We start from the raw sequence: 13,798 nt of genomic DNA on the forward strand, positions 1-13,798 counted from the left end.
CAAGTGCTAAACTTGATTTCTCGATTTTTGGTGAATTTTTGATAATTGAAAAATCTGAAAAATTATCAATTAATAGATACCAAAAATAGAAAATATTGATGAAAAATGGAATTTTCTCGAGAAGTGGTTCAGATGGCATCCCTAACTTATTATTTACGACTATCGAAATTCGTAATACCTCAATTCCATTTATTCTGGAGCCTCCAGCGATTTTTGATCATTTCTCCAGAAACTTGAAATTGCTGTGGAACAGCTAAAAATCAGCTTTAGCACAAATAACTTCATTTGGGGCCTATGTGGGTTGGCTTCAACCATTTTTTGCGGTTGTGACATAGTGTGGTTGGCCCGCACCTGCTAAGGTGGTTCTTATGTTAAGTACCCCTTAGAAGGATGCCTACTTTATCTACCCCTTATAATATGGAAACGTGTGTATTTATCTTAGAGAGCTAGAAATGTACAAATCCTCGAATATTTGTACATTTGACGTCAGAGGTAGAAGAACCCTTCGTATTTCTAATATAATTTATTTGACAGGGTTCTGCTACCCCTATGACGTTTATTGTCCGAAATAGGGAAAATAGGCAATTAATTATGTAAATTTATTGCAAAGAATGCTCGCTTATTGACAGGTCGCGGCATCTCTTTGAGATTTGCCGACACCGCGAGCATTTCTGTCTATTTTACACCACGTGACTACGGGGGAGGTTCTTATTTCACCCTATTTTCTATAAATTGAATCATTTTAGCGCCAAAAATCACTTGGTTCCAGAGCTGCAGCAAAATGTGGTCCCTCGTCGCGAATGTCCGTACTATCATGATTTTATCATATAATTTCTTACCTTAAGTGGAGAAATTATTCATAGTTGTGATGATGAAAATCATGATCTACCCTTTTAATTTACACCACTCCGGTCAGTGGTTAATTTCTTTTATTGCGATCATGGATCCGATGATCAATAATTTGTACCTTTTTGATATCTTGGGATGCACCCGGGCATCACCGAGATAGGCAAAGAATTAAAATGTGCCTCATTTGGTTAAGTGTCATCAATGCCTTTAGTATTAGTAAGGCCCAGGAAAGCGATGACAAACGTGTACAGTATAACTGGTGAGTTTTGATACACACAATCTTACTAATTAATTTAACTTTACCAATTAATTAGTGTAGATAGATGAATGCGAAATCGGGGGGTTTTTTCATTCATCTAATTAATTTTAATCTTAGTGTTAATGAAATAATTCACTTCTACATCGTATTATTATCAGTGCCGTATAATATTATGATGTCAATAATTTAGTTGTGTAATGGTACCCATTATAGGATATGTGTTATTTTGGCTTAAAACGGTCCTTAGGTAAGGGTTGATATTGGAAAATATTACGAATCGCCTATGTAAATTACGTTTTAATAAATACCTTTTAATTTGTCTTGATGATTGAATTTATTTCCTTCTTCACTACATAACTTTGCATATACTCATTTGGCATAATGTTTAAAAGCCTCTACAATTGAGCTATCCAGGCAATAATACAATTATTCCACCCTTAGGGAATAATTGGAAAAATCTAACCACCATAGCAGGGAATTCTAAATCAGTTCTCTCTATACCATTTATGTCGGAATGAACTATATCAGTTGTCGCGAAAATCGGCGTCTGCCGGTTCAGATGTGTATTTTTGACCACTGGAAAAAAATGACAAAATTTTAAAATGTTAATGGATGCTCCAGAATGGTCGAAATACAGGGTTTGTCTATTCGGAACGTCGAAAATCGGTCAGATGGAATATTTATCATTTTTTTTCAAATTTTTGTCATTTTTTTCAGTGGTCAAAATAACACATCTGAACCGGCAGACGCCGAATTTCGCGACAACCGCAAAAAATGGTTAAAGGCAACCCACATAGGCCCCAAATAAAGTTATTTGTGCTAAAGTTGATTTTTAGCCGTTCCAATGCAATTTCAAGTTTCTGGAGAAATGATAAAAAATTGCTGGAGGCTCCAGAATGGTCGAAATGAAGGATTCACCTATTCGGAACGTCGAAAATGGGTCAGAGCTCGATTTCGGATAGGTAGTATGGCAAAAGATGGAATAGTTGACATTTTCAAATTTTGTCATTTTTTCCAGTGATCAAAAATACCTACACATCTGAACCGGCAGACGCCGATTTTCGCGACAACCGCAAAAAATGGTTAAAGGCAACTCACATAGGCCCCAAACAAAGTTATTTGTGCTAAAGTTGATTTTTAGCCGTTCCACAGCAATTTCAAGTTTCTGGAGAAATGATAAAAAATCGCTGGAGGCTCCAGAATGACTGGAATTGAGGTTTTACGAATTTCGATAGTCGTAAATGAGTTAGGGACACCATCTCAGCCACTTCCCGAGAAAATTCCATTTTTCATCAATATTTTCTATTTTTGGTATTAATTGATAATTTTTTGGGTTTTTCATTTTTCAAAAATTCACCAAAAATCGAGAAATCAACTTTAGCACTTGAAATTTTGGATTTGGGGTCCTGAGGTGGTCCCCTTTCGATCTAGCTTTGATTCGTTCATTTTCGTTTCTGCCGGCTCAAGTAGGTCCCTTGACTAATTACTAGAGATTAAGAATACTTTTCGGCATCGTGCACTGTCGAGTGCTTTCGGCTACACTCGTTTGACTTGTCTCCATGAAATGAAAGTGAAATATTTTCCTTAGTAATTAGTGTTCCCACGTGAGTAACATACCTACCTACGGACCTACCTACCTGAATTTTTGATGTAATAATAGGTATACCTCCAAAAAATTACATTGTTTGATTTTTTCAAAAGTAGGTACACAGTACAGTCAGAAAGTTCCCGAAAAAAATCCGGAACTCGAAATCTACTAGCCCTACCTTTCGGATAAAAATAGTTCTGAATTCCTTGAAGTTTCCTCTATTCAGGTACGAGGTTTCAACAAGATCGACGCATTAGTGATAAAATGATAACAAATTTATAAAGAGAAGCTTTTTTTGTCTCCTCGCCGAAATTTATTAGTAAAAAAAATGTCTGATTCTTCAAAGTTGAATTTTGCTACAAACTTGGAAAAACTTGTGCACAAACACTCAAATTGGTTCACCAAGCTTACGGAGAAGCCAATATATCGACATTATGTTTATACAAGTGGTACAATCGATTTGAGGAAGTACGTGAATCAATTGAAGATGATCCCAGAGAAGGCAGACCAAAAACCCGCAACTTGTGAGGAAAAAATTGAAGCTGTGGGGTTCGTTTTACAGAGAACTTGTCGAATTACAATTGACATGATAGCTGATGAATTAAACATGTCTCACGGCGGTGTTCACAAAATTTTAACCAAACATTTGGGTAAGAGAAAAGTTTGCACCAGATTCGTTCCATATTCCTTAACTGAAGATCAAAAACTTCAGCACGTTTCAGCTTCGAAAGACTTCATTGAGCTGGCCCAAAAGCGATTCAGATTTTTAAAATTTGATTGTTACAGGCCCCTATACAGATTACTTTTTACTTCCGATGCTCAAATTAATCATGAAAGGTGAAAAATTCAATTGATTCCGGTGGTCCAAGAAGCGCGGACGAGGCAGCTCAAGTGCAAACCACAATCAGTGTTCCAGAAAGTGTTTAATGACTTTCTTACTCGTTCTAAAGCATGTATTGATATAAATGGAGATCATATTGAAAATCAAAAAAAAAAATTTGAAGTTATCTCTTATACTTTTTGAGTTCCGGATTTTTTTCGGGAACTTTCTGACTGTACTGTGTATATCATAAAAAAGGTAGATATAAATAAAGAAAATATTTTATATTATTTTAAAGATAAAAAAATGCAAAACATGTTAGGCATACTCATTTTGAGAAATGTCAAATTTAAACTAACAAAATGAAAAAAAACGCAAATGGCAACGTATAAATAATAGTATCACTACAGACATAGTACATGTGAGTATAACATAGTATAAAATTGATACAAATAGGTAAATGAAATACTTATATGTAGGTAATCAGTAATTAAAATAAATTATGGCTTATGAAAAATAACAGGTATCTAATTACATTTATCTAGATCAATTTTATTCTAAAAATCAGTCTTAGCTCCTACTATTGCCATTGCCATTATTATTCGTTGGTTTTGCATTCGAAGTAGAAGTGCTTGTTCGAATTCTGTTAATTACACTGCTCGTAGTAGAAGACGTTGTAGGTGTTGTTGGCGTTGTAAAATTTGAGTTGGCAGTTGTCTTGAATTTTTGAGTATTTTCGGTGGTTATCAGTGAGTCATTACGTGTGATTACAGGCTCAGGCGAGCCAGGCACAGGTAAAATGGCAACTACGAAAGCTGGTGAACTGGCATTTTGATTTTGTTGCTGATTTAATAAGTTGTTTACAAGTTGAAGAATTTGTTGCTGGTTATTAGCACTGTAAACGGCTGTATTGCTCGAATTAGCATTGTTATTAGAAAATCCACCATTTACTCCGCCACCATTGTTCGGCCAATTTCCTCCTCCTCCTTGATTGGGATTATTGTAGTTATTATCAGAAGATTGTGGCCGATTGTTTCCATAAATGGAACCCGAGCCTGACTGAATTGTAGGATTGTAAGAGGAACCGGATCCTGATTGAATTTGAGGATTGTACGGATAAATAACATCAGAAGGACCGTTATGGTTTCCTTGATTCGAGTTACCATAATTCGGATTACCCAAAGAACCAGCATTTGTATTGCTAGTTCCGCCATAGGGGCCGTTTGAATTTCCATAATTATTCGACGGATAAATGACATCAGAAGGACCGTTATGGTTTCCTTGATTCGAGTTACCGTAATTCGGATTACCCAAAGAACCAGCATTTGTATTGCTAGTTCCGCCATAGGGGCCGTTTGAATTTCCATAATTATTCGAAGGTATATTCTGATTTCCGTAGTTATTGACATTAGTAGGTACTCGATTTGGTATATTGGAATTAGCATTCCCTTGATTATAATTAGGTCCATAATTGGGGTTGCCACTCTGCGAACCATAAGTATAATCTGGTCTATTGTCTTCATTTTCGTTGAAACTTGGGTCGAATCTCTCGGTTGTAGTCGAATCAGCTGATAGAACAACTCCTGGTACACGATTTCCATTGTTTTGTCCGTTAGGCCTTCCGTCTCCATTAACTAAGTCGCAAGAGAAATACATTACAATCAACGTAGAGGAATGAAGAAAATTACCAGTGGGTTATAGGTTCAGGTACCTATGTACTCAAGTTAGCTACATATACTCACTAGAACAAACGGTATTTCCATTGATCACAATTTTAGCGATATTCGGAACACCAAAAGCTGGATCAAATTTCACCATGATTTGTGCTCTTCCCATTTCTCCAGGCCTCTGAACTCGATACTGGTTATTTACATGGTACAAAGTATTGTCATCCGATCGTACTTCTCCATCCCATGACTACACATTTCAAAAAAAATTGCATTAGCTTAGCTATACTCAAAAGAATGCAAGTTGAACATAAATAAGTACATTCATCTTTTAAAAATAGCCCATTCATTTACCACTAATAATTGAGATGGTCTGTCCAATTGAATTTTATATGTCAGACCGGCTAGTTCAATATTTGATGAAAAGTTAATCACACCAGACCATCTATCGTTTTCTGGTTCTCCTTCGAACTGAAAAACATTAGGACATGGCGAAACTGGACGTCGAGCCGCATAATTAGAATGAACTAGATAACACCAAATAATAAACTGTAAAACACAGTAACAATTAAGTTTAGTATTTTGAAATTAATATGTTTATTACACACGAGACATTTGAAAATTTCTGCGTACAGTAACGTCGTCATACAAATAATAAACAGTAATTTACTAGTGCATTCCACATTTTCTTCAATTGAAGGGCTAATTGTGAAAGTCGCCTTAGTCATTTTTTTGTTCACACAACTAAACATTTTTTTTTCATATTCCATCAATTTTAAAGGGAAAAATGAGTATTGTAATGCATTCTGGGATAGTTGAAGATGTTTTTTTAATACTTGACCAATGACCATGAAGTTTTTACATTATCACTGAAGCAGGACAACAACGTTTTCATTGATTTGTACAAAAATCACTGCTGACTAAGGCGACTTTCACACAGGGTGTCCACAGGTCTGGAAAACCTGGAAAAGTCAGGGAATTTGGTCGGTTTGGAAAAGTCAGGAAATTTCGTAATTTTCACGCAAAATCCCTGGAATTTTGAAAAAAACGATCAATTGAAAATTCTGAATAAGGACCTGTGATGAAAGAAAAACACTGTTTTTCACTTCTCGAAACGCAAATTTTCAAAAGCTTTTGCCCTCGCTTTGCTCGGGCTTCTTTTCTTTTTCAAAGGCAACATGAAAATTTCTAGATTATAAAAATCAAGTTTTTATGCCAAAAAATGAACTCCTCACGAAAAAAAACATCGTTCTTAAGCATCTCGAAATATGTACATACAAATTTACAAGAGCTTTCGCCCTCGCTTGGGCCTGTTCTGTTTTATTTTTCAAAATCAACTTCCTTCAAAAAAAAAACATAATTCGAATATTCTAAAATTTTAAAAGCCAAAAAAAAGCTACTTCGTCCTCACTAAAAAAAAAACAAACATAATTCAAATATTCTAAAATTTTAAAAACCAAAAAAAAGCTACTTGTCCTCACATAAAAAAACCTCGTTTTTATGACTCTCGAAACTCAAATTCTCAGAAGCTTCCGCCCTCGTTTCGCTCGATCCTGTTCTCTTTTCTTTTTCAAGAGTAAACTTGCTTCAAAAAAACATCCATTCCAATATTAAAATTTAAAAAACCAAAAAATAAACACTCTTCGCATTCAAAAAAAAAAAACTCGTTTTCAGGCATCGTGAAATGAAAATTTTCGAAAGTTCTCGCCCTCGCTTCGCTCGGGCAATTTGTCTCTCACTTTGAGATAAACAAATTTCACATTTTGAGGCCTTCAAAAATCAAAAAAAGAAAAGAAAAATTTTCAGAAGTTATAATGACTTAAGGTGCACCGGGACAAGTCAGAATGATTTTTCGCAATTTCAACTTTGACCAGCTGTTACTCCCCTTCTAATGAACCAATATGGATAAAATTTATTATGTAGGTTCCCATAAGGGTTCTTAACCTATGGTAAAAATTTGAGCGCGATTGACACAGTAGCTTTCGCTCAGTGGAATAAAATATAAACTGTCCTGACTTACCCCAATTGGGGGAAGTCAGAACAGGCTAAACTTTGCAGAGGCGTAGATCACAAACCGAGCGTCCTAGAAAAATTGCATAGAAACAAAATTGTAGAGAATTTAATTCTCTTTGAGATCACTCTCATCAGATTTTCACTAGGACGCACGGTTCGTCCGCTATATGAGAAAAACTAAGAAATAGAAAGTCTGTATTTTAGACCAAATTCAAAATAAGTTCAAAACAACAACAAAATACAATTGAACCAAAGACATCTAAAATGAAACTGAATCGCGAAAATTTTTATGCCGTGATGAAGTAGGGGTAGTACCCTCAAGTCACCTTTAGTGGCACTTCGCCAGATATAAACCTCTAGGCGCTAGAGCAAGTTTTCTAACTTACCCCGAATTCCAACTTCCCCCGGTGCACCTTACATAGGTATTTTATCAATTGGCCAAACTTGATGCATGTTTTATTTATTTTTAATTAGAAAAGTTAATAATCAAGGTGAGCTGTTTTTTGTATCCGAAGAAGTATCCAGTTCGTAGAGAAGCTTATGAAAAAAAATTACCCCGCCCCCCAAATTTTAAAAAAATTAAAGTACGGGATGAGCATAGAAAATTGAGAAAAGTGGTCTGGAAAACCTGGAAAAGTCAGGGAAAATCATTTCCAGAAATGAGTGGACACCCTGTTCACAATATTACCCCTCAATTTACCAGTAATAAATTTTGCTATAAAATAAGACAATTGGTGCCCACTTATATAATGGATAAACGGATCAAACAAAATTAAAAAGGAGTTTGTTTACACTCAACTTACCTTCAAAGTATTAGACATTTTGAATATTGAGCGAATTTTCATCATCCAAAAAATGACATATTGCGTTGACCTTCATCTGGAAGTATAAAATAGGTACTCGATTATTTCTGCAGCCTTTCAAAAAAAATGACCTACGCCTACCTACTTGTAAAAAAAAAAAAAAAACTGATTGAATATGCACTGAGAATAATGTTAGGTACTATACATATATAATGTTTTTTGTAAATCTGATAGCCATGCGTTACAGTTTTTCAGAAGAATTTCACAATGAAGAAGATAGAGTTACTCTCACTATAAGCAAAATTCTTCTCAAAACGCTACCGCTCAATTTTTCAAATTGGGTACTACTCTGGTATTAGGCATACCTGCTGTAACTAAATATTCCACACGAAAACACTAATTGCGCGTCGAATATATTTAAAATACTGATGAAGAAAAATAATTAAAGCATGGTATTATTAGGTAGCTTCATAGGATATTTTTCTAACTACTTTTCTCAGAAACTAATTTTATTGGGATTTGAAAAAATATCATATCAAGATAGGTATTAGGTATGCACCTAGAGCGAAGTCACAAAACTGATGTGCATACTTGAAAAAAAATGTTTATATCTTTTACCCATAATTCAAAATCAAAAAGGTAAATGTATGCTCATAATCGTTGTGAATGAAGGAATTTTTCAAATTGTTTTCAAAAAAATGTATTTGTACAAAATCGAACACTTCGAACTTGAAAACTGTACAAAAATAGATGATTTGTCAGTCCATTTTTAGCAGTAATGACACGAGTATTTCCAAGAATTCAGAAAAATGTGAAAATATAGTAAGATTACCAACTTGAAGGAAAAACATGATCGGAAGAATTTTGAAATATCAAAACACAACTACTGTATACAATTTGAAAATCCGTTTGGAAAATACATAAAAAATTAAATTGAAATAGAAAAGCATCTTACATCAAAACATAATGCACCGAATACACAGGGCAACACGGCAAACACAGCAACGATCTCAAACAAATCCACAATGATAACTAACAACTGAACGGGTTACCAGAAATAAATTCGATCAGAAAACTGTAAACAAAACACAAGTCGTGTTTGAGCGAACGATTTTTGTGAATCAAAAAAAGATGAGCAAAAACGTTCGTTCTTTTAACTGGTTGTGGAGAGGGTGGTATCGTACTGTTCCGTGCATCTTGGCGGGTATACAAACGTAAAGCTGTACTGATGCATACAATTTTTCGTGTATAAAATACAATTTTTTCAATACCTATTGTTCGCGGGTTTGGGTGACCTTTTGTGCAGTCTCAAATTAAAGACGATGAAATTCCCTATCGATTGATGTTAAATTTTTATCATTTTGCGCAAAATTAACGATTTAATGAATACTTGATTTTACCAATTTTTTCTTGCTATATATGTCAACTTTCAACTAAAAATACTCGAAATTTTCAGTGGACACGTGTGTATTTTAAAGATTCAAAATGTTCGTAATTTTATCCTCCTGTTCAAGATGGGGGTTTACCGAAAGTTCTACCGTTCAAAAGTTCTCAAAGTTTTGAGTTGCGAAAACAAGCTACAAGCAGTAAGTATTCAACTTTGAACTAAAGTTACTCAACATTTTCAGTGGACATTATGGGTATTTTAATACAGCATAATGTTCGTAAAATTATCCTCTTTAAGATGGGTCTTTACCGAAAGTTTTATACTTTTCACTATTCAAAAGTTCTTGAAGATCAAAGTTGCGGAAAGTGGTCTCAGCTCAACACTAAGTCACTGAGAACTAGGGCAACCCAATATATTTTTTTGAATGTTTTTTTGTTGCACTCCGATTACAAAAATGTAACAAAATCATTTTACGTTTCAGAAAATTGCCTTTCGTTTAAGACCTACTTCATTTCGAATATTTTGCCTTAAAATGAATATTTTCACATATTTGATTGCTATTTGAATATTTTTGTCTAAAATTACCACATATTTCGCAATTTATCGAATTTTTTTGAATATTTTGAAAATTTTTGCATTTTGAGAATCGCAACACAGGAAACGTCATTTTCACAGAATGTTGAAGATGAAAAAAATGGCTCTTTTTAATGATGATGATATTGATGATTGATGAAATTATGATGAAGATTGAATTTTAAATTAAGCTTTGATTTTTTTTCTTTTTTTGACGATCAAAACAGAATTTTAATTCAACAATTTTGTTCCATTTTGCGAAATTGCGAATAGTGCATGTGATTTCGGAAACAAAACCCAACGATGCAGCCATTTTTGTAATGTGCTTGTGAAGGAGAGTGAAACGATACCAAATTTGATTTCGAATATTTTTGTCGAATATTTCACCTCAATTCAAAAAATCGAATATATATTGAATATTTTACCTTGAATGAGAGCATATTTTGGGTTGCCCTACTGATAACAGTGATAGCACAATTTAACCACTTTCCGCAGCTATGATCTTCAAGAACTTTTGAACGGTGAAACGAGCCATAGTTTTTTAAATCGACCTCACCCATGGTCCCCAAAACCTCCCCCAATAGGTAAAAGTCAAAAAAAATTGTTGGGGCCGTGGATGAGGTCCAATCAAAAATCTGACGTCATATTCGTGTTCAGCGTCACCAAAAACATATTATTCCATGTGTCGCACGAACAAAACACTTTTTTGAACTTTTACCCCCTTTGGAGAGGTGCTGGGGGCCGTGTATGGGGTCCTATCAAAAATCTAACGTCATATTCGTGTTCAGCGTCGCCGAAAATATACAATTCGATATATCACATGCCCCAGATTTTCTTTCGAAAGTTTCACCCAAAATTGGGGGTGGGGGCAGTGATGGAAAACTGAAACTAAAACTGAAACTGATTGAAAACTTGATCTGAAATGAAGAAACTGAAACTAGAACTGAAATGAGAAAAACTTAAACTGAAAACTGAAAACTTGAACTGAAAAAAATAAAACTGAAACTAAAAACTAAAAACTTGAACTGAAAAAAATAAAACTGAAACTAAAAACTAAAAACTTGAACTGAAATGTAAAAAAATTTTGCCATCACTGAATTTTGGCCACAAAAATCATCAATCTATTCTCAAAATTCTTATTTTTTTCAAAAGCTTTTGCCCTCCCTTCGCTCGGGCCAATTTAATTCCCTTCTTCCTAAGTTTCTACTTAGAGACTCAAGAGTTTAAAAAAACCATTGATGAAATTTAGAAAAAGTTGAAATCAGAAAAACGGAATGGCGAATTCTTTCATTAAATAACATTGACATTGTTCTACTTTTTGTGAACTACAATGTACAAATTATCCAAGCTTTTGCCCTCGCTTCGCCTGGGTCAATTTGTTTCTCTTCTCGTCTTCTCAAAGTTAGTTACAATTTCAAGAAACCTATTGTATTTGAAAAATGCTGAGATCGAAAAAAAAAAACTAATTTTTTCATTAAAATTGATGTTGTCCTACTTTTTAAATCACAAATTTTCCAAAACTGAAAACTTTTGCAGAAATAATACACTACTGGATTTTCAAAGTTTTTTGATACTACAGTGCCCAGCAATTTAAAATGTTGACTATTGTGGCAAAATAACAATTTTTGCCAGGAAAAGGACGATGCAAATGATGCAATCCTCATAAGTACCAAACTTGTCTCCCCCCCCAGGCCCGGAATTTCTCTGTACAGCCCTGCATACGTATTTCTTCACAATTCTATTTGATTTTGAAATGTTTGAATTTGAAATTTGAAGTTTTTGTTGGCAAGTCAAGTAGGAATAGCAAATTAGTATAATTAGTTTAGTTATGAAAATCCATGAAAGAAAAGTAAAAAAAAAATCATTTCTTTTTGAACCTCGAGAAAAAAATTATGAAAACTGAAACTAAAAACTTGAACTGAAAAAAATAAAACTTAAACTAAAAACTGAAAACTTGAACTGAAGAAAATAAAACTGAAACTAAAAACTAAAAACTTGAACTGAAATGTAAAAGTTTTGCCATCACTGGGTGGGGGTGCTCCCCCTCCGTCAAGAGTTCCATCTCGAAACCTAAATATTTCGAAAAAGTATCAAAATGTACATCTATGGAAATTTTTTCAAAATTTTCAATGGTAGCTCCCACTTACAGCGCCATTTTGAAATTTGAACTTTCAAATTGAAAGTTCAACTTTCAACTTTTGAAAATTTCAAAATGCTTGAATAGTTCAAAATTCAATGCCCTTTCGAACTGTGAAATCAGTTTTGATCAAAGTATCATAGTTTTGGAGGAATGGGCTGCTGAAGTTGAGTACCTCGAGACAATGTGAAAATAATGGAAGCACCCCCCCCCCACGGGACCAAGATTTTTGGAAAGATCGTGATCTGAAGCAACCGTAACTAAAATTTCAGCTGCACAAGTTGATTATTCGATTTTTAGCGAATTTTTGCAATTTCAATATTTCCCAGTTTTAGGCAATTTACGTTTTTTTTTTGAAAAAAAAGAAGTAAAATAAACATTTGTCATTAAACATAATGAAGAATATCCCTGAAACTTATTCTGAGCCCCCTCCCCCCTCTTAATCTGAATCTGACACTTTCGCCCTTTCGAGCGATTTTGGAGCCTCCATTGGGATTTTTGTTTTTTGATCACTTCAGAATTTTAATTCGTTGAAAAAGTCGAGTGTAACCAACAGCTCAATTTTTAGATCACCATGTTGATTTCCTCGCCTTGTGGATAGCGAAAATCGCGCTGGATGCTCCAGGATGACTCGAAATTATGCCACTCTGATTCGAGCGGTTGGTTTTGGGCTAGAAACAGCGACTTGTGTGCATTTCAGAAATTTTCTTGCAATCAGGTAATTTTTTTGATTTTTATACTTTTTCCATCGAGGGTGGGAGCCTTATTCTTCAATAGCGACTTGAGCCGCCTGAAAATTCTCTCAAATGTGGATAAAATCATTAACAGGTCGAGTATAAGTCAAAACTCGATTTATAGCTACTCGAGTCAATTCCTAAGCCTTCTGGAGAAATTTAAAAACTGTGAAGGAATCGAAAATCACACTGGTAGCTCCAGAATGACTCAAAACATGTGAAATTTCGATGGAGGGGATTTTTTTTGTGAAAAATTTCATCCCCCACCCCTTGAACGCAGTATCATCCCCTTCGCTTGGACCCAAATGAAAAATCGATAGCATTTTTGAAATCAGCGTCCTCCAAAACTTACATTTTGATATACAAGTCGATTTTTGGTGAAAAATTTCATCCCCGTCCCTTGAACGCAGTATCATCCCCTTGGGTTGCACCAAAATGAAAAATCGATAGCATTTTTGAAATCAGCGACCTCAAAAACCTACATTTTGATATACATGTCGATTTTTCGTTGAAAATGGACCCACCCCTCATATGGTGCCCCCCCCCCGTGGCTGTAATCGAAAAAATAATTGAAAATTTGGGTTCGGTGGTACGAAAAACATCGATACAAACATTATTATCACGATGGTAAGCAAAATGTATACTTATATTAATTACATTTCTAAAATTAATTCAACATAAGCAAGATGAGAGTCAAATTTGACCCCCTTTACTATCTTCCAGGAGGGGTGTAAAAAGTGCCTCTGAGCCTTATTCGATAGTATTTGATCTGTAGAATTCGAAAATCACCATTAGAACCTTCTTCCGCCAATTGTATCCGGCGCACAGTTCAAGAACTGTGATTTTTGTAAGAAAATGCCGAAAAACTCCCAATTTTTAACCCCTTTTGACCCCTCTGTGCACTCGCGGTAGAGGTATGCGAAAGTATTGATGGTCGATTCGCATTGTAATTGACCTGTAGAATCCGA

At 34.7% G+C, this 13,798-nt stretch overlaps 1 protein-coding gene across 1 annotated transcript; it reads right to left on the reverse strand.

The window, feature by feature from the left end:
- Positions 1 to 3,785: 3,785 nt before the first annotated feature.
- On the reverse strand, positions 3,786 to 9,080 carry LOC135835260 (putative uncharacterized protein DDB_G0286901). The gene is made up of 5 exons (XM_065349437.1): positions 8,955 to 9,080; positions 8,000 to 8,075; positions 5,538 to 5,732; positions 5,259 to 5,433; positions 3,786 to 5,150 (listed from the first exon to the last, which is right to left on the reverse strand). Exons 2-5 carry the CDS (start codon positions 8,042 to 8,044, stop codon positions 4,087 to 4,089), a joined length of 1,479 nt encoding a protein of 492 aa, XP_065205509.1. The 5' UTR covers positions 8,045 to 8,075; positions 8,955 to 9,080; the 3' UTR covers positions 3,786 to 4,086.
- Positions 9,081 to 13,798: the final 4,718 nt, after the last annotated feature.

Source organism: Planococcus citri, chromosome 2, assembly GCF_950023065.1.
Source record: "Planococcus citri chromosome 2, ihPlaCitr1.1, whole genome shotgun sequence".
Lineage (NCBI taxonomy): Eukaryota > Metazoa > Arthropoda > Insecta > Hemiptera > Pseudococcidae > Planococcus > Planococcus citri.